General features: G+C 38.6%; 1 protein-coding gene across 3 annotated transcripts in view; it reads left to right on the top strand.

The window, feature by feature from the left end:
• The window catches only part of LOC101749809 (connector enhancer of kinase suppressor of ras 2-like), a 176,869-nt gene that overhangs the window by 47,785 nt on the left and 107,112 nt on the right, over positions 1 to 21,972 (top strand). For all 3 annotated transcript variants that reach the window (XM_040699584.2, XM_040699583.2, XM_046940483.1), the window contains exon 4: positions 19,123 to 19,286. In XM_040699584.2, the coding sequence (XP_040555518.1) occupies positions 19,123 to 19,286 (164 nt within the window). The remainder of the gene's footprint in view (positions 1 to 19,122; positions 19,287 to 21,972) is intronic.

The following is a 21,972-nucleotide window of genomic DNA, read 5'->3' as shown; positions in this document are numbered from 1 at the left end:
TAAAAACACTGCGAGTTTGCTAGAAAAATGTGATAATTTGGTGATCTGATAAAATAGATAAATGTGACAATGCTCAATCTTCATGTCACATTACATTAATGCAGTGTAAAAATGCCTGGTTCACCCAGAATTTATGCTAGCAGCTTAAACTAGTAGTTGCATATATGCTAAATTCAGTGGCAGTGAATTGAATATCTCCTGAGGCACTTGCAACTCGACAAAGCAGAGGATAATTCTTATGAAAGCTTGTATGAGCAGAAAAGCTTGTACATAGTCAGAAAAGAGAACTGTCCCTATGGGATACCTCACTTGTTATACACAATTCCATTTTATTATTTTCTTGTGTATAGATCTGTCATAAGGAAAAACCTGTTGATCAGAAACACATTCTGTCATCACATCCTCAGTGCTGCTATTTCATCTTTTTTTTCTTCTGGAAGAAGCTTCTTGGAGGTAAAAACAGCTTCTGATCAACTTTGAACAAAAAATCAGAATTGCAGTGAGTTGAGCAGAAAATGACAGCATCCTCAGTATGATCACATAAATTTTGTGAAGACCTCCCTAGAAAATGAGAGAGTGCAAAATCCCAACAGCAGGATGCAATGGGTAAAACACTCAGAAGCAATATGTGCAATTTTCCTGAGTGGTGCTGTGATAGTTTTTCTATAGATTTGGTTTTGAATTGAAAAATCTTCTTTCTCCAAGAGAAAGGGATTTTGCAACATTCCAGAAAAATTAAACAATATGATTTTGTGGCATTCTGTCTGTTCTGTCAGTCAATGGGAGAGCAAGATGAAGTTTTGCCTCTGGTTTGGCCACTCCATATGCTGATATTGGTGAGGGAAAGTGGCGCTAGGATAATTAACACAATGTGAACATGTAGGCTTGTAAGCTCTGAGTTTCAAGAAAATTCAATGTGGCATTCTAGGCTTCCAAAATAAAAAGAGAAAGTATAAAATCATGAAGAAAATGAGCTTGTGGAGTGGATTGCAAGTTACTTTTTTGACGCAACCTAAGAATCATGGCTTTGCTTAGCAGTAATAAAATTTGTCCTTAAGGAAACTGACATATTTACAATTGAAATGGAGAAATTATCACAACTTTGAGAAAGCTCAGTATGAATAAGTAAAAATACTGAAAATATATCTTCCACTTTGCTTGTGATTTATATTTCCCTTCCTTGTAGCCCCAGCGTTTTGCTGTGTGGAAGTCATCTCTCAGTCACTTAGGTTCTTCCCTGTTCTACTTTTTCTTTTCTCTCTAATTGATGACTTTCCACACAGTAGCAGTAATCTGTTAACAGTTCCCAGACTGCACGGCCTTTTATATTACTGTATTTCATTCAATTTCTACTCAGTCACACCGTTCTTTTCAGACAATATTTCAGCCTTTATTGACATAGCCTTTTAAGTTCATTGTTAATCTGCTTCATGAGCACACTGACTGCTATGGCTAGGAAAATGGAAGTGAGCAGTTTTGATGAAGTTTGAAAGAAGCTGGTTTTAAAAAGGCAGAAGGGAAATGTGTGCAGGGAGAAGAGAAAATGCCATGAGACTTGGAAGGTAACGTGGTGCAGGAGCTATAAATAGTTTGGAGGTGGATTCCCAGGGAGACTTGGTGTTTTGCAAGAGAGGGGAAGAAGAGTGCTTAAGATCAAAAAGGACACGGTAATTAAAGTATAATGAGTGTGAGTGATAACTAGGCTCTACAAGCTGGAATTGGGTGATGCAGGTAAATTTGAGGGAGCTTTTAACCATTTACTTCCATAAGTTGAAGGTATAGCAGCAAAACCTGTAGCATACAAACACAGTTGGATTAAAATTTTTAAGCAGTCCTTGGGCATGTTTTTGCTGTTTGATGATGTCTGAGAGGTGAACAGGGTAAAATCATACAGCTCTTCCTGACAGATGAATATGGAGTGAGTGTTCCTCCAGATGAGGCATGATGCACTTCAACAATTCTGTTTGTGCTTGCTCTTCCAAAGAGGTCTAGTTAGCACTAGAGGTGAGTATAGCCATTTGGAGAATGAAAAAAAATCATCAAAAAACTTCACTTATAAAGATGCATGGTTCAGAAGGAAGTATTACTGAAGAAAAAGGTCATATACATCTTGATTACTGAAACAAGATAGAACTAGAGATTGCTCACAATGCAGTCCATCTGGACGTCTTGAGATATTTTGAGAGAGATTTACTTGAGACAGTTGTGCTTTCTTCTGCAATTTCTCAAAGATTTTTTTTTTGCTGCAGTTGGAAGCTGACTCTTCCTTTGACCCATTTAGTGATCAGATTGAAACCATGAAGGGATAAAGAGTCCTGAGGATTTACTGCAGAGAGAACTGGTGGCAGAAGAGTTAGGAGAACTATTTGGGTTAAAATAATCGAAAACCAAGGATTGAGAAAATCTTTTGCTCAGTACAATTAAATATAGGATAAATACAGAATGGAATTTGTCAATTTAGTTTTATTAATTTGTTAATCTTTTGATGGGGATAAATTTTGACATGACAAAGCATGCTGACTGGGGGGGAGAGAGAAGAAGAATGCCAGAAATTTGCAGAATGGAATTAAAGTTGCTTGAATGTGAATAGGTGGGCTGCAAAAAGCATCAGATGGCTAAATGTAAGATGTTTGCATCATTACTGTGCTCTCAGCAGCCACTCAGCTGCACATTACTAGGAACGGTGACAGAAAATTGCAGGTTAGGAAACAAGAGCCAGAGCTGACCCTGTAGGATGGGAATAAAATAAACAGGAGGAGAGTCTAAAAACAGAAGTACTGAGAGAAACAACTGAGAGCAGAGATAACTAAAATAAGATAGGGCTGTTAAAACAGCATTTGCAAAATGAACAAGAGAAATGTGGGAAAACAAGTAGAATTAAAGAGCAAGTGACAGAATGTGTGAATACATAATACATACTTGAATTTTTTGGCATGAGGAATGTGATAAAGATGTGGTAGACCAAGTGGATGTAATTTTCCATGCCTCATTTATAACACTTGGATTTATTTTGATTATCAACGCTCGTGACCTGAAATGCGTTAGAGAAAAGTGCAGCTTGAGCAGCCCTTACTGCAGAGTTTTGCAAATCTTCCAAAAAAAAAAGTGTATGTTACAACTTTGCTTTGCTTTCTGAGACAACGGGTGCTTCGTTTCTCTTCTGGTTAGAGAGGATTCTAATTTTTCCCTCTTAATTAGGCCCTTGCATGAGAACTGTGAAGAGGCACAGCACCTATTTCTAGCTCTCCCGCTGCTCTTCAGTGTGATTTTGTCAAAATTGCTTTGTCTGTTTGGTTCAGTTTTTTTAACCTGTGAAATGGGGATTTATAATGAGTTGTGAGCTGTGCTAACATGAGCTTTGCTACATGAGGAAAGGTATTATTATCATTAATACACATGTATAATAATACACTTTAAGTTTATGCATCTGTGCTTTTTGAGAGTTTGTATGCTAAGAAGCCAGAAGGAACCTTGGAGTATCTCTGGAAAGGAGGTTGCATATTTGGCAGTTTTCCACCAGGCACCAATGGTACAGGTTCCCCACTGGTTGAAGCTGATCTGGCACTGTGCTGTCACAGATAGCAGTGGTCTTGTCATTATCCTGGCAGCGTGCTGCCCTATAAGAGGGTTCAATAAAAATATCCACCAGCTGTTAGAACCCACTTGCACAGCTTCATAATTGTGTGTGCAGATGCGGGAGAGGGGAACAACATGTGGGAAGAGCTGGAACCAAGGGGGAAGGTGCTGTAAGTGTGGAAGTGCCTTCTAGTTCAGAAACCCGTTTGTGTTTTTATTATTGTTCCCTTTGAGATGAATTTGAACTCTCCTATTTCTTTTTATCTGTTGGACAGGCTTCAAAGGAGAGAGCTGTCACTTCTGCTAGGTTTTAAAAGATTAACAAAAGACCTATCCACTATCAACGCTTCTGCCTGTCACTGACTTATCAGAAGAGTTTTGTCAGAACTGTCTTGCGGAAATTATGGAATTTTCGGAGTACTTTGATTAATAATAGACTTTGGATAGAAACAGTTTTCCGAGAAGCTATGTAGTTAGGTTGCTAGAAGTTCGCATCACATACACACATTCATTGTAAGTTTCAGCATGAGTGATTGTCAATGGTTTATGGGCTGATTTGGCCCAGTTCTGTGACTAGCGGGGCAGAGGGACCTGTGGGTCTGCAACTCTGGGAAGGGGAAAATAAAGAGAAAGAGAGATGGGTCTCAAAAATAACAGTGGCAACGATCTGAGGAGAAACAAACTAATTTACTAAATAAGATATTGGAATGTAAGATAACACACTATAATACAATGTAATACAATATAACTAGAATTGGAGCTAATAAATCAAATTCAATGAGAGAATATTCGAAAGCCCAAGGCTTTACTTTAATAACGAGGCAAGATGTGCACTCAAGACGAGCAGAAGGAGGAGAGCCTGGTCCTGTGACCTATGCACAAAGTCTGCTGGGGTATGTAGTTGTTCTGGGACAGGTGCCTGGAACTGGAGCATTAAATCTTTAACTCCCAGTGCATGACATGATGTTATCAATACTGATAGCCCAAAATCATAAAATCATGAGAGATGAGATAATAAGAGGTGAGCTTCGGATTCTGACCTGCCTTGCCCATCTTGGTTCATCTTCATGTGTTTTTAAATTAAATTTTAAGATTCTCTTTAAAATAAATTTACATACTCTTGAACAGAATTGTTTTTCATTCTGGAAAACCTTCCCAAGGCACGTTTGGGTGTTTCTATGCAACAGAAATTGGTAATTTAGAGTTGCTTTGGAACATTCATCTGGCCACAGAAGCCAGCATTAAATCTCCCTAACTCAAGCAAACTCAGGGAACAGAAGGCACTGCCTCCCTGCTCTCATCTCTGTTTTTATTCTTTAGGAGTGGAATTCCCTTTCCCTATTTGGCATAGCTTTACGGCGTGTTTTCACACAGTTCCTTCTCTGTCACTGAGACAAATTCATCTTCCTCAAGTATGAGAGAAGTTCCACTTACTGTCTTTTTTCCTTCATAACCAATGGCTAAATTCAGCTCTTTGGGTTAAAAAAATGAATAGTGTGAGAACATGGCATATGGCTGCTTGCCTAAGAAACTGGCTTGTTTACTGAAAGAAATTGTAATGTGTTGGCATTCCCTGTAATTCAGCTTAACTGGGAGCCTGCCAGAATAAAATCAAAATGTATTTGCAGTATATCCAAAATATACCCAAAGTGCCAAGTCTGTAGTAGCAAGTACAACAACCTGTTTCAGAGCAAAACATGAAAATGTCCCAATATCCAAAATAAATTCACTGCTGTTGTTTTCAGTCTACTTATTAAAATAAAAATAAAGGGTGTAATAAGTTGTTTGACTAGAATTTGTGATGTAGGAATAATACTCAGTTGAGCATTTCAACAAAATTAAGAATTTTATCAGGGATTTATAGCTGGGAAAGGGACAAATTTAAGGCTCTTTTCTCTCTGGTGGGCTGCAATATTAGATAGTATGGATTGGAGTCAGTATCTAAAGGGAGACTATGAGAAAGAAGGAAACAGACTCTTCAGCAGGATCTGTTGTGATAAGACAAGGAGAAATGGTCTCAAGCTAAAAGAAGGGAGATTTATATTGAATATAACATTTTTCACAATCAGGGTGGTGAGGCGCTGGCACAGGTTGTCCAGAGAGGTGGTTGATGCTCCGTCCATGGCAACACTCGAGGTCGGGGTGGACCTGGCTCTGCATGCCTTACAAAGTGTAGATGTTCCTGTTGATTCCAGAGGAGTTGGATTAGATGGCATTTATGGGTACCTTTCAGCTCAAAGGATTCTATGATTGTTTCAGGTGTATGGTTGGCCACTTCACTAGGTATACTGGATTGAAAGGAGCCATTGAATGTGTAGCAGTATTGTGGGATGCCTGCATGCTAAATATATATCCTGCCTTTATCTGAGCAAGTAGCATGAGAGGTCATATTTCAGATAATTTGGATGCCTCTGTCACAGGCAACCAGAAATAAAGCTTTTTTTTTTGTTTTGCCAGCTGTATTCCTGTGGTATGTTCAATCCTCACCTAAGCCTTCAGTCTATAGCTTGTTTACTTTGCATCTCACATAACTTTGAGATGAAATTTACTGCTGCCATAAAGCTAGTGTTAGAAGATGCTGTGTGTGAGTATTTTTGGTGGCAACACCACTGGTCCTGCATCTAGAAGGAGAGCTGGGTACAGCTGATCACCAACTTTTGGAAAGCCTAAATGTGCTTAATCATAGAATAGAAGAGAACATCCATTTAAGTAAGAACAGTAAATACTCTACCCTCCAAGGGTTTTTTCCTTCAGTCCTTGAGAAGAAAGCTTCATTCTGACCTTTCTATTTTTTCCATATATAGAGTCATGTCTCTGGTTTCAGTGCAGGCTGTGTGTGTACCATCTTGACCTCGGGAAGAGACTTGTCTGGGGAAAATACAAATTTCTTAAAGTTCTGTATCTCGCACTCATGTCCTTTGGTAGAGCTCTGCAAAGTGCCAAACAAGCCATTTCTGCTCCTTTCGGCTCCTCACTGGCTGGAGTTCCTCTGAAATGACTCATCCTTCACATATGGGCTGGAGGAATTTTTTTCTCATCTTGAGATCAGTACCTCCTCCCTGTTGAATATGAGCAGTATTCTCATCTTTCCTGTCTGCTGAATTTCTTAGTCAATTGAGAAGCAATAACTTTAGATATCCCAAAGATTATGTAGCATTTTCTTGATTAAACCAGCACTTTCACATAATTGTACAGGGTTGTATAATAAATTCTCGTAAGATTATGAAAGTTATAACAAAGGTGACTATAGATGATGAGAACAAATGAAGAGAATTGCGTGGTGCTTATTTCTTTTCCTAAAGACACCAAGCACGCAGTACTTCAAGGAATGCAATCTCTCTACAAGCAGGCTTTGTTCAGGTCTTTTTGCTGATTATGTTGGAGTGGAGAAGGCATCGAGAGTGCTGCAGTTGTAAGCACTGGAAAATGTAATCATCCTACCAAGCGCCATCTTTATTGAGAAAATTAGCACATACATATACCAGCAAGTATCGTGGGAAAAGTTAATTCCTGCAAAGGATTTTTCAAAATGGAGGAGGACTTAAGTGAGGTATAATTCTGATGCCCTTGCACAGAGACATGAATTTCGATCCATGAAATTGAATGAGATGATCCACAAACCTTTGGCCACTGTGGGCTCAATCATGCAGCATTGAGTGCTCTCAGGCTCTGCTCCAGCAATGCACTTAAGTTTAATTAGAATCATGTGAATATTCCTGTGCAAATCAATGGGAGGATTAGCAATATATATGGAAGTGAGGCAGGCACTTAAGTTCCTAGTTGGATTGAGGCCAGACTCGCACAAATAATCACCAAAGTGCTTCCTATATTAAATAATGACTGGTAATAAGAATAGCCCTCCAAGATCTGACCAGAATTCAAAAAAAAAAATGTATTTTTCAAATAGCTGTGTGTGCCCAGCTATGGGGGGCCTCTTATAAAAAGTTAGTACTACCATTTCCACAGGCTGCAAAGGTCTGTCAAAAAAAGCTGTCCAGTTAATTAGATTTATAATTTAAACAAAGTGTGCTTAATTTGTCAAGTTATGTAGTATAATTGCTGTTTCAGTTATGAAGTTAAACAAAAGATGCATCTTAAGATTTTCTGTAATTGTCAAGGATTTAACTGATGATTCCTCAGGGCAACATACCAAAATCAACTTCCCACCTGCAGTTTTGTTATTAGTAACCCAGCCACCAGTTTCCTCCTCTTTCCTTGACCACGTTTATACACAGGCGACCACCAATCCTATCAGGGCTAGCTGGGACTCAGGTCATCTCTGTCTGTTGGAAAAGGACTGATCTGTTACCCTCTGTACTTTTAACACATTTAACAAAAAAAATCTGCCATAACTGGTAGCAATTCTATACTTCAGAGCCATCTTTGCTTTCAAAAGCTTTCTCACAGGAAGCAGTAGGTCATCACCCTCTTTGTGTCCTGCTTTGTGCTTGGCATTGCAGCCACTCTTCTACCTGCACACAGTTTGTGCCCTGTAGCTCTTCCTTGCCCTGCCTGCTGCTAATGCTGGCTCTAGTTGGTGTCTGTACCATAAACTGCATTTGAGCATATTCAGCTGCCAAACAAAAACCTTTTCTTGTATTCTTCCTGAGCTATTGTTCAGGTGGCTCAGCTCCCCAGTGCAGCCCAACACGCCACCACAGAGACATTTGGAGGTAGTGAGTGTGAGATCTAAAGAGCAGAAAAATGCTTTAGCTGCTGAATGTTCAAACCAAAGTTCTTGAACGTGTTGACAAAAGGGGGGGGGGAGGGAAAGGTTGAGCAGCTGAGTTTTCCCTCACCTTCTGTGCACTTCACCTTTCACTTGCTGAAACGGGCAGATCTGGTTCACTGTACTGCCATAAAATTACCAGTGCAGTACAGGAGAGCAGGTGAGAGGCAAAGTTGTTCCCTCTTTTGGCAGCAGCATGGTTTGAAATTGGCTTATGTCCATTATGGAGCTGCACCTTCAGTGACATTTTTATATCTGAAAAGATATTAAATATATAAAGATAATCTTCAGAAGTGCAGTTGACACATCAGATACTTGAAAAATGAGAGATGCTGAGAGGCAGTGAATAGCAAAGTGGCTCAGTAGGAAAGAAGACATAAACGAATATTTTTGCAAAAGAAGAGGGAGAAACAAAGACTGAATACAGCACAGAGCTGTAGCAGCCAGGTGTACCTGCGAGTTACTGAGTGACAGTGCAGGAAGAAGTGATTGCAGTGACATGTGGCACAACAATTAGTTATGGTCTGTGAAATGAAGTTAGCATATCTAGAAGGTCAGGAAAAAAGAATGGTTTAGGAAAAGCTAATTACATAACTTACAAAAACATTTCATAAGTATGGAAGTCACATTTTGTTCACCTCTGGCCTTTTTGTATCATCTCAGGCTAGCTTCCCTGCTCTTTTCTTGTCACAATTATTTAATGCAGAAACCCATAATTCTTCCATTTATTTCTATGCTCTCTCTTATTGTTCCTGCATTAGTCTTCGTGTGACTTTGCCCTGCCAGAGCCTCCCAGCTGTGTGGCTCAGGGCTGTGCTCAGAGACCCTTCTGAGAGCCAGCAGCACGCCCAGCTGTGAGCATCCTGCTGGCAGTGGGGATGGCCGCTACAGGAGCGGGCTGCTTCCTGACTGGGACTTAAGAAGCTGCCCAGCCTCCTTTGAGCGCCCTTAATCCTCTCCTGTCTCTGTGTTTACTTCTCTGGCATAGGTGAAAAATAATGCCGTGAACCCAAGGAGGCTTTTTTAAGGGTTTCACTGGGAAATGCCTGTAGGTGTAGTGAGGCAGCCTGCTTCCTAAGAAGTCCTGAGGAATGTCCCTGGAAATGTTACTACATATTAGACTACTACTGCTGACAGAATTAATGAATCCTGCCCAGTTAGTGCGACTTGCTTAGGGTTGTTAGCTTAGTATTCTTAGTAAGTTAAACATTTGCCCTTTCCCTAGCAGTTGCTTAGAGGTTCTGTGGACAAGTCTTGCTACTTATGTTGCCATTACCTATCTTTTGCCAACACATAGCTGTTACCCCCTACCTGATAGTTTAAGTAAACAGTTATAACTGTTTTCTCACAAAGAACAGGAAAATAACTGGAAATGGTTTTGAATCAGTACTCAGTTTTGTGTTCTTTTTTTTGTTTTTGTTCTTGGCACCAGTGGGCTCTTGAGCTGCAGCAGCATTTAGCTCTAGATGGAAATGTTGCAGTACTTCCAGTCTGATCCTTCCTTGTTGGATTTAAATTTCAGGTGCTAGTCCTGTCCTATGCCACTTCTCTGCATGCTGCCATATAAGTGTCCCAAGCATTTGAAAAAGCAGTAGCTCAAGCATCTCTGTGTGTGTGATAATGTGTGAGTTTTAAGTGTTTTGTATTTATAATCACTTGGTTTTACTTTTTTAATACTGAATTGCCAGAAACTTCTATTTCACTGGGCAGATGGGAATTTTCTTATATGTTGAGTTGTAATCATTTTGTTCACAGATTTTTGGCCGTATATTTATTTTTAGAAATGGTGTACTTCTTGCCAGCTTCTTGTTGGTACATAGAATTTAATCTGGAGCAAACTATGACCAGATCAAATAGCAAAGCATTTACAATTCAGAATTCAAACACAAAATAGTAGTGATTTAAAATGTAGCAATGCGTTTTGTCATGTAACTGAAGCCAGAGTCTTAATCTGCCTTAATCTTCTGCTTGAAAAAATGGTAGCAAATAGAAATTTCTAGCCCTCATCCTGTTCAAAATCAACCATTATGATTTTTTTCTGACATTGTCATATAAATAAGTAGAATAAAAATGAGTAAACATAAGGAAAGAAAAAAGCTTTTCTTTAGTAGGATTTTACTTTGACTTTTTTTCTTGTTTTAGTTCTTTCCATTTTACTAGTTTTGCTGGTTTCACGCTGGTTGTAACAAAAGAATAATAATTCCTAGTTCGGGAATTTCCTGACAATTAATTGACAGCTCCTGACAATCACTTGACTTCTAGCTGAGCTAATCAGTGATTGCTAGAGCTAATTCCTCCAAACTGCTTAAGAGCTTAATTTAAGATCCTCCAGATTTGTGCTGCTAATAGGACATGAGGGAGAGCTGAGGCATTGGGAGTCGTGTTGTCCACGTTCCCCACAACAAAAGATGTGTGTGAACCTGGGCCCACCTCATCCACAGCTTTGCAAGTGGTAACCAGCAGATGCTATCAACAAAGCTGCTGATCAGCTCTGAAAAAAGCACGAATACTGTTTTCTCTTTGACTCCTGACACAGTTGCAGGCAGCTTCCCCATGACTTTTGGCAACTACATGAAGAACTTAGTGAGGAATTGCCAAGCCCACGTTCTGTTTCTAGGATTTGTGTCCTGCAGCTGTTTAAACTATTGTGTATTGGGTCCTAGACTTGTGAAGAAATTGCATTGAGCAGAAACCGTATTTCTTTGTGCTTTTTTGCTATAAATGCATGCACTGGATTTGCCTTTCTTTTGATATCTAGGATTTTTAGTAAAACATGTCAGTGAAGTCAAAACAAGAATTAATATATTTTGGCACTGAAATATCTGTAGCAATTTTTAGTCTTCTGTCAGCTCTCTTATCGCCTCTCAGCTTTGCAAGTGTTAGCATTTGCTGACAAAATGGGATTTGGAGCTTTTGGCTATCCTGTTACAAGTTTGTTTTGTTTTCTTGATAGTGTTTCACAGGAGTTCATATGCCTCAGAAAATTTGTTCCTTTATGTGCATTTTGGCTGGGAAACCTTTGTTCTGAAGCATCTGTGACATTGTGCCTGGATATTTCTGAATAGGAATGTGAGCTGAATTTAATGTAGAATGCTACTGCAAATTAATCAGAGATGCTTTTGGAGTACGAGCCATTGCACCAAACTTTCAATTTCTACCTTAATCTATTCACAGCCTTTTCAGTTTAAGAGCTATGTAAATAAATACGTATATGAAATAAAGGTTTTTTTAATAGTTCCAAGATAGCTGTCAGTATGTCTGGCACAATGGCTGGAACAGTGATCTTAAGTTTGCCATATCATCAAATAGAAATGTAAATGAAGTAAAGAATTCCCAAGTGGGGCTCTCTTATGGCACAGCTTTTGAAAAGCACGCTTGGCAGTGGTGCCAGCTGAAGCAGCTGCTCCATCACTGGATGATGTTCACCACCTCCTCGGTGTCAGTTCCATAGCTGGTAAGCAAGGAGCAGAGCTATGGGAGCAGTTTGTGGCCCAGATTGCAGTGCGGCTCTGTGCAGAGGCGTGAAGAGCAGGACGAGTGGCTCAGCTCACAGCTGGCACTGCTGTGTCTGCCAGGAGGGATTCTCATCAAACTTTGTCTCCAAAACGCAAAGCGGTGTGGTACGTGAGTCCAGCACAGGGAATAGATAGAACAACTTGCCTAGTATTTGGCCAAAGTGTTTCTCTTTAAAATAAATGTAATGAGACAGATCCAGTATCCAAGTATCGCAGCTTAGTCACACCACAGTATGGAAGCATATAATCCAACAAATGGGAGGTGTGGACATGCTGGCTGTTGGACATGCTGGCATTTCCAGATCCTTCTCAGCCACACTGCTTTCAAAATGACCGGAGGCTGCTGTAGTATTTGTATCAAGGAGAAAATTAATGGGACTAGGGAAAAACAAACTTTTATTAGCACGGAGAGCTAACAAAACTGCTTGGGTATTTTATCACTTTTATGGCAAGTTTGTCAGTAACAGTGTAAGTGACATTTCTCAAGTTTAAGACTGCTGTGCAGGAGTACGGTCTCGGTTTGAAAATGTGATGTGCTCTCTGAGAGTGACACTTACCCTCCAGAAACATCCCCAAGGTCAGGTGTGGTTCCAGCAAGCTTTCTGAAAGCGCTGCTTGTTCCTCCTGCGATTGTGCCATGGCTCAGCAGTGCCTGTCACTTTGTGGGGAATGTCTTCACTCGCTATTATTCACTCATAGGTAATGAAGGCAGAACTATATTAAGTCACTTACTTCATATATCCAAATGTCAATTTAAGGGTGATGGCATAACGTTAAATCAAATTTTGAAAGTAGAGCAGTTTGCTCATTTGTTATTAATATTGCCTGACACGTCTGCTCATAAAACTCTTTCCAGGTGCTCTGAACTCTTAAAATATTAATATTTCAGCACTGCTTTTGTCTTGATATTACAGTTCTCTTGGAAAATTGCTGCCAAAAAGAGCTTGTAATTATAGACATTTTGAGATCATGGGAAAGCCTGTTGCTTTGGCCATGCTTTAACCTTTTTTTTTTTTTTTTTTTTACAATTTTCTGCTAATTATTAGGAGAATAGGAGAATCTGGGATTATGGAGCCTTCAATGAGGTCATGGGGGGATGTGGCTGAAGAGTGAGCCCAGTGAGGTGCAGGAGGCTGAGACAGGCAGAGGAGTTGGGTCCAGCCAAGGTTGGGCAACCCGAAGCCTACAGTGAAGTTGGTGTTTTGGGTCAGTATCTGGGGAGCAGCCACTCAGAGCTCATCCCAACCTGATTCTCGGTTGTGGAATTCAAGTAGTGGAGTTCTGCCTCTATTTGCATCTGAAACATCCATCTGTATCTCTGTGAATGTTATTATAATGACACAGGGGAAAGTTACCCAGGAAGCAACATTTAAACATATTATATTTGCACAGTCAAGCACTTAAAGGTCATATAATACCAGAACTGAATATTTTTCAAAGAAGATTCTTAATTTGCTTTTATGCCTGTTTGAGCATTCATGCTGTGTATTGTAATTTTTAACATAGTTTTTGTCTACAGTTTTATGATGTAAATGTTGTTATAGGTCAGGCTTGTTACAAGTTAGATTTTTAAAGATATGAAATGCATGAGATCCTCTAGTTTTCAGATAGACTTTAAAGTGTAGGTCTAAAATATTTCTAGGTTGGTGTTTTAGGGTGTTTTCAAATGTGTTCCATCTCTCTCTGAACTGGGGAGACACGAGGATCCTTTTCCCAGGCACTCTAAGCAATGGTTTCTTCCTGACAGGGCTTAAGAATGAGCAGCTGGTGCTTGAGCAGGAGCTTAATGTGAACATGGTCCCGAGGATTATGGCCTTCCTTTATTTGGACTGAATAATTCTTACAAAGCTTTTAATGTCACTGATAAAAAAAAAAATACCCACCTGATGATATTCATTGTTAGAAGTTATGTAAGGATTGGAAAAGATCCACTCTGCCAAAGCCAATGTAATGAATCAAAGGTGTTGTAAATCAAAATCACCCATGAATTGATGCGTGTATTCAATATAATTTCATTTAGCAAAATGCATGTGTTCCCCACCTACATTCTCCATTCACCATTCAGTCTGTGCCTTCCAGAACTTTCTAGTTAGATACTGAGAATTGCTTTACGTAAAAAATACCAGTTGATTCCAAAATCCTTTTTTCTTCCTGTAACTCCTATTGCTCAGTCCCAGCTGTTAGATGCACTTAGGCACTGGCAGATCTGCATGTGTAAACTGAAGCTTGTGATGGAAGCAGAAGTCGGTGATGCCTTCCCCGGTTAATTAGGTTAATTAGGTAGCTTTCAGCACGGAAATGAGTGGTTCCTTTCTTGCTAACTATGAATAGCTAGTGTTCTGGACTTGAAAGTAATTTTGCCTTGGAAGAGAAATCTTTAATGGAGCCAGGTGGGCCGTGTTTGGTGTGGTCCTGGTTGTTTGAAACACGTGAGGTCACTTGCATAAGCAGCTGGAATGATAGGATGTGGATTTTTTTCTCCCTATGGCTTCAAACTTGCTTCAGCAGTCCCTCTCTCTATGCTTTTTCTCAAAGCAGATGCTGTTTCTGGTCTTCTACCTTTTATGCTCCTTTCTTTGCAGTGTTTGTCCTTCTCTTCCCCTTGTCACCCAGGGACAGCTTCACTACAGTCAGTTTTCTTTTGAATTATGATGTGGCCCTGGTGGCTCCCAGCTCTGCTGCTGCTTTGAGACATGCTGCTGCGGGCTGGCTGTGCTACAGAAGGTGTCTGCCTTCCCAAACCTGCATTTACCTGGACTGGAGGACACAGAAGCTTTAGTGGATTTCTCCTAATATCTAGTACAGCAGTCACTATTTTAATGTGGAATCTGCTCACTGAGCTTGGATTTGCTGATTGTTTTATTTTTTTCAACAAGTCACTATTCTGTCATGACAGCTGTGATTGCTGTTTAGCTTTTATTAGCCTTCTGAGATACATTCATAGGAATATTAATTTGCTCTTTCCACATCAAAGCCAAACCAGGCTGTAATTCTGAAAAAACTAAAATCATGCCATTGACTTCCAGGTTTTGTCCTTTACATACTCATTCCACAACCATTAACATCTGTACTTCACAGCTACTGTTGTACAGAAGCGTCTCTGCAAATGTGATTTCAAATTTCTGCTATGTGCTTTTAAATATGTCTCAAATCCTTATTCAAACTGTTCCTAATTTCTTGGCAAAATGGACTCTAATTGCTCTTCCTAACCTCCTTGCATCAGTGCAAAACCAGAGTCACTGAGCTGTTTTCCTTCTCTTTCATCCTAGGCCCTAAAAGCGGAATGAGCAACCTTGTGTTTTTATACCAGAGCGTATCATGTTGTGTACTTTCTGCTGTCAGAAGACTCAACTCAAGAGAGCAGTTGTGTACTGACAAGCTGAACTGGAAAGGATCTTTCCTTTCTCTCGTCCCCATAAGCCCTCTGTTTTGCAGGCAGGGTTTTGTTGTGCCAGCCAGCTGCCTTGTGTTTTTCTCTGGGAATAATGATGTAGTATGAGCAAAGCCATCATTTGGTTAGGAATTGTTAGGGTAGATTAGAAAAACAGTATAGCTTACAGTAAGTTGCAAAAATTCATTAATATATATGGAAAAGGAGAGAAGAATAAGTGTAATTTATGGAGACATATATGAAAAAAAATAGAAATCACACACCTTTAAGTTAGGAATTACATTTCTTTTGTGATGGATCACACTTGACTGAGTTACCACATTTCTCCTCTGGGAGAGCTGCCCTGTCTCCATAATTTGACTTCCTATATAGAAGGCAACAATTTGTGCTTTTCTTGTACACATTTTTCCCTCAATATACTTAGTGCCAGAGAGAAAGGGACATATCTTTACATAACATGCAAGCTATGTTTATGGATTTAATGTAAAACAAACCCAATATTTGATGACATCAATGCAGAGATTCATTTTAATCTCAGTGGGCCTTGTTGCCCATAACATGTAGTATTTTGTTTGTAACACTGGCTTGGAGGTTAATACCTAAATCTGCTTTCAGCTAGGTCAATGCAGAATTTTTTTTATTACACACTGCTTTGCTTTGTTTTAACAATTCCTTTCTTAATGATTGTGCAGATCAGGAAAAAAAAACCCATAAAGCTAACTGACTTTTCTTTCCCCAGCCCTTTCTCCTGACCTTTTCCCTCTCCTCTCTCTTTATGTTCCCTTGATTAAGTCACTCTTACTTGCCTCTTGCCTTATTTTCAAGATCACGGTTTGCAGTGAACATAGCAAAGATGTTGGTTTTCATCTATTCTTTGGATCCGAAGATAAAGTTTCCTAGTCCATGTGAATGGAATGAGTTGTCTTTTACCTAAAAATGGAAAGGACAGAGTAGCGCATTTCACAGATGTTAAATCTCTGCTTTACATTAAAACATGAATATATAAACTATTTTCCTTGAATTCTTTTATTGCATTATGAAGACTATATTGGTTACTTACAAACGCTACCCCCAGAAATGTAGGAATATGCAAGCCTCTGTTTCCTGCAAACACTGATACTGATGCTGCGTAACTTGGGAATAGTGATTTAATTTTATTTACCTACCTACAGAACAGGGTTAATGCTCCCTAACAGCTTCATAGCTGTGAACATTAACTAATGTAAGTCTTATTTGTAAACAGAAATTATATTGACAAAATTGCAGAAAGAGCACTAATGAGGCCTAAGTGGCTTGAGGAAGTAAATATCCTGCTTGGCTTTGGTGAGTCAAAGTGATCTCATTTTATACTATTTCTAATTGCATCTTTGATATTTTCCTGCTCAAGATAATTACAAGCGTGAGAATAAGGACTGGAACTACAGTCAGATTGCTTTGTAAGACCTCACATTTACTGAACAAAACTTTTTACATCAGAAGAAAAGGAGCAATAGGATACAATACTTGGTTCCTAGGTAGACAGAGAGCAATGGACAGATACTTCTTTGTGTGTGTGTCTATTAGATACTGTCATGCTATGAGACAGCCTGGATTTTTAATGATGTCTTTCTGTATTCTGTTGTCAACTGGCATACTGTTTGCACCAGTAAGTTAACGCCTTCTAAAGATGCCCCGGGGAGCTATTACAGAGCAGAATGCATAACACAAATTTCATATTTTGCTCTTCTGTCATACATTGTCTCTGGCATAAAGGCACATTTAATTCATCTGGCTATACGCTTTTCATAGGATGTCACATTCATCTGTTATTTTCTTTAGATCTTTCTGACTACAACAAATGCTCATTTGTAGCCGTGATACTGATGTCCTAAATTAACTTGTTTCACTTCTGTTCAAAATAGTTTTATTTTTGATAGTCCTTTCAGTGACTTTTTCTGACAAGTTTGCTCATAGAAATGTGTTTGCTTCTGGTGAACACTTGCCTAAACCGTGGGGATTTACTCTGAATATTTCTGAGTTATTTAGAAGCAAGCCAACTGAAGTATGGAGTGGCTCTGAATTCCCAGTGTTAAAAAATACATGCACAACTTGCAGTGACCATTTTCAACCAATCCAGACTGAAACCTACTCATGTAAAACCATTAAATCATTGAAACCCAGGTACAGATGCAGAGAAGTGGTCTCCTGTTTGCACACACTTTCAGAACAGGAAAGGCTTGGACATTTGTTACAAACAGACTGCTGGTTATAATGATATGATAAAACCATTCCTTTTTCCTTTCAAAAGAGAGCTGAATACTTTACATCTTCTTTATGACCACTAGATAAAGATCCCATGTAGAACCTAACAGTCCTTAAATACACGTAGCCAGTTTCATCATGATTTTCCAGGGAGGTATTTTATGGTTGTTACCCAAGATACCCTGTCTCCAAGAAGATGGGCCCATAGCTAAAACTGATCTTTTTGTAGATGGGAACTTGAGATATAGACTTAATTACTTGTTTACATTTTGGTTCTTAGCAGTGCTAAGAAAATTTCAGGCAGCTTTACTTGTAATAATAGATAAAATTAACTTGAACCCCATTATTTTCAACATTATTCCAATCTTTCCAATATTAAGCAATAGAAAGGGAGGTGTCTTAGTCTTCTCTCTGCACTTCACTAGTGTCATTGTACATGATTTTCCTCCTTGTGGAGAGTAGCTTAATCTGTCTGTTACTTCCCACTCTGTTGATGTTTTCTAATTTCCTAACACGGATTGTATTTGCATTCTGTTACTATTTGAGCACTTGCATTTTTTTTAGCAAGAAAGAGTTGACAAAAAATATACTGAATGAATGAACTTTTCATGTAAGAACACTGCACTGGTTCCTGGATTTCCATACATCTTATGGATTTTGAGTTTACCTGATTCACTGGAGGATGAATACTAGAGATTAAACCCTACCTACAAAATCCTACCTACCTCCAAAAATTCTTCTTCTAATTACATCTGATTTGTGGGTCTCCAAAATTTTTCTAAGAGAATAGCAAGTTTCCAGTGAATATAGTACAAGGACTTCTCTGAAAGTAATGCCTTCTATTTATTTCCATGGAAATGGAAAATGGAAATGTCTATATACACTTCTAAATAGAGTCCTTGAGGGAATTCTACGTAACCTTGTATAACTTTAAATAGTAGAAAGTCTTGTTCTAACTTGTGTGGCTCTGAAAGAGATTTGGAGGAATGGAAGACTTTTGAACTCTGATTGTTAGTTGGTCCTTTTTCTGGTCTCAGAGAGCAGATTGACAACCACCAAGTCTGTTCTTCTTACTATATCAAGTTTCAGCATGAAGTGGAGTAATTCTGCGTGCATGGGCAGAAATTGCATAACTGAATTTGATTCTGGCTGTAACAACATGTTACTGTGGTTCAGAAAGTTGGACAGTTAGACTTGAAAAAAAATAGAACTGGGTCTTTTAATAATGCATTGCTAAGCTTGAAGAACTCTTCCTTATTATAGGGATAACTGCACCATATGAAGATTTGTACAAGAGGCATCCTAAGAAGAATTTGCTCCCAGTCATAAGCTAAACATATACTTAGGTCTTCACAACATCATAAGAAAAAAACTTTCCATGATGTCATTCTGTGCTTCTTTGTCCTTCCCCTTATCTCCCTAGTAAGTAACATGAAGTCTTTAAATTAGTGTTAAAATGGTTAAGGGTTTTGAAAATAGTGTCAGTACAAATTTTGGTTTTTAGTGCTATGGAGTGTGCTGCTATGCAAGTTAAGCTATATTTTTATTTTCCTTAATGGATCTAAGCAAGAATTTGCAATTGTATTCTACAGAAATTTCTGTACTCTTGTACATTGTAGAATTATTGTTTGTCTCTGAATGTGCATTGTTGGCTTTTTTTATTTTAAAAGGCCTTGATGATTGCCTCCAACAATACATAAAAAATTTTGAAAGAGAAAAGATCAATGGTGAACAGCTGCTACACATCACTCATCAAGAGCTTGAGGAACTGGGAGTTACTCGCATTGGCCACCAAGAACTGATACTGGAAGCAGTTGATCTGCTATGTGCATTGGTAAGTAATTTTCTGCATCACTCATCTTAATGATGTGGGTTTAGAAATTTCCAAGCCAAAATTAAAATAATGTAGACTACATCCTCTTGCTATATGCTTGTACAGAAACACTGGCTTTGCCAGATTAAAGGACAGGCTTCTTTCAGCTATAAAGAAACTGTATGTATCCATATGATTCTGTGATTGTTATGATTGTGTACGGTGGTCTATTATTGCTCTTCCTCCAACTTATTAGGTCCTGCATTCAAATGCTGTTGACTATTACTACTGGCATCCATATGGTTCTGTAATTATATGCCATATGCCCCTGCATTCCACAGACATTTGCCACACTACGCTAAACCAAGTACACTTGAATGTTTTAACTATGCCAATGTTCAAAAAGCTTGTACTCAGGAACAAGAAGGTAATGTTTATTAGGCTGGAAGATTGTTTAAAATGAGATTTAAGACAAGATCAGGATGATAAAATTGACTGTATCCAAAGAACTGGCATGTATGTTGATTTAAAGCTTCCTTAGCAACCTGGAAGCATCCAAATTTGGAAGAAACCTTTTTTTTTCATATAACAGGTTATTATTTGTTAGCCTCTGAACAAAATATTTTATATCAGAAACTGTTCTTTTTTTCTTTTATATTTCTGACAGAAAATCAAATGGATTGTGTTAACTTAATTCTAAAGAAAAAAGTGCTTGCTTTTGTTCGAGTAGACAGGTGAAAGGATGTAGGAAATATATCTAAAAAATAAAAGTTTATAAATTACAAGGGACAGTTCCAGAATTTTACCTCTTTATCATGAGTTCTGCTTTTTCACAAAGTTGCTTATCTTGTGGAATTTTGATAACATAAATTGTCTCCAACAGGGCAACTTGCACTAAGCAATAAAAGAGAAACCAATTCCATCAAAATGTACTTGATGTAGAAGAAAAAAAAACAGTATGAAGTACCTTTTATTGTGCACATGCTTATTGCAAGTACTCTTAATTACAAAATATACTTCATGTAACTTGACATCTACTTCTACAAATTAAGCAACTTCTATGTCAAATTATGTGAAAATAATAAATAAAACTATGTTAAAAGCAGAGAAATACTTTTGACCTTGATGCAGGCATACCTGTAAATTGGTGTGCAATGCATAACCCGCTAAATTTTATGGTTTCTGAATCATTTAAAATTAAACTAAGATGTTTTTCAACTAAATAATTGCCTTCATATAAAAGGAACCTAAGTATCCCCCAGTGTTATGTTATTTTGTCTAAAGAACAAAACAGTGCTGTTGCCTGATACCAGTAAGACACAGAAGACCCAGGAAATTTCCTCTGGAAAAGAAAACTTCAGTCAATATGCCATTAGGAGGACCCTCACTGCTTTATTTTCTTTTTTCTCTCAATCTTTTTTTCTTTTTTAATAAAAGAAACGTTCTAAATGCTGGCCCCACTGAAGGTCAACAGTGCAGCTTTACTCTTACTGTGCTTTCCCATGACGCTGTTATTTTTCCCTTTAAAGGAGGGTTGGGGGTTTTCCAGCTCCTGGTATCTGTTTTAGCCTCCTGCCTTTAAGCCCTTATCCTTCCTTCTATCCTTACTTTCTAAAACTCCTGCTTTAAAAATGCATTTTTTTCATCTTCTAAATTTTTATTTTCCAACCCATTCGGTGTGCTTTCTGCTGAGTGAATCTTTGCTGCCTGTGGCCCTGCTTTTGGGGGCATTCTCTTGCTTCTGACATTTCTGTCTTCCTGCTATGTACAACACGTTCTTCAGCCCTTGCAGCTTCCTACTGAGCAAGGATCACAAGTTAAACTTCTACAAGATTAAGTAATATATCTATTTCTTAACCTATAATAATTTAAGTTGATTTAACTGAAAACCATAATTGAAAAATTATTTTAAGTAATGGCAGTGGTTGAATGGTAGATCTGATGGTGCCTTTATTAACACTGAAATACTCTTCTGAAATATTAGCGTAGTGCCTGAAGTTTTGAAACATTGATTTTTTTTATTGCACTAGAATTGGGCTGCTTGTTCAGGTGAACAGTGAGAATTGTGGATTGGAGTTAGTTGCTGTAATGGGTATTTAGTAGGCCAGGCAGTCTAAAGAAAAAATGAGGTAAAACTTCATAAAGAAGAGGTGTCTGTATCCTACTCATGTCACTACACAGGAACTCATATTATTTCATACAAGAAATTCTTTGAATCAGAATGTCCTGATTTTCTGAGTTCTATCATAAGTGAATGGAATGCAGTTTGTGTGCAACCCCAACCAGTGAGATGTTAATATATTAATGAACTGGGTGTGTTTTTACCTATGGGCAGAATATATAAAGTACCAAGTAAGCGTATTTTTAGATTCATACATATACACATATTAAAAAATATATTTTTTTCAAAACTTCTTATGGAAAAAAATGCAAAGGAAACATCCCTTGAGGCAGCCCAGCACACCGTGTACAGGATGGCGTGGCAGGAGCAGGGCTCACTCCCTCTGCCAGCAGCACTCAGCACACCCTGTGCTTCCAGCCCCACACCGGCAGAGCATCCACTGTGCTGCGCGCTCCCAACCGCACAGAGCTGCGCTCCTGTTCACATCAATACCCGTCAGTCCTGTTTGTGCTCTGCGTATCATCCGCTTGCTGGGCCATGTCAATGAGCATTGATTTTTTTTTTTCCTGTACATGGCATTCTAAA

Source organism: Gallus gallus, chromosome 4, assembly GCF_016699485.2.
Source record: "Gallus gallus isolate bGalGal1 chromosome 4, bGalGal1.mat.broiler.GRCg7b, whole genome shotgun sequence".
Lineage (NCBI taxonomy): Eukaryota > Metazoa > Chordata > Aves > Galliformes > Phasianidae > Gallus > Gallus gallus.
The sequence above is the reverse complement of the archived record's forward strand: the minus strand, read 5'-3'. Positions and strand labels throughout refer to the sequence as shown.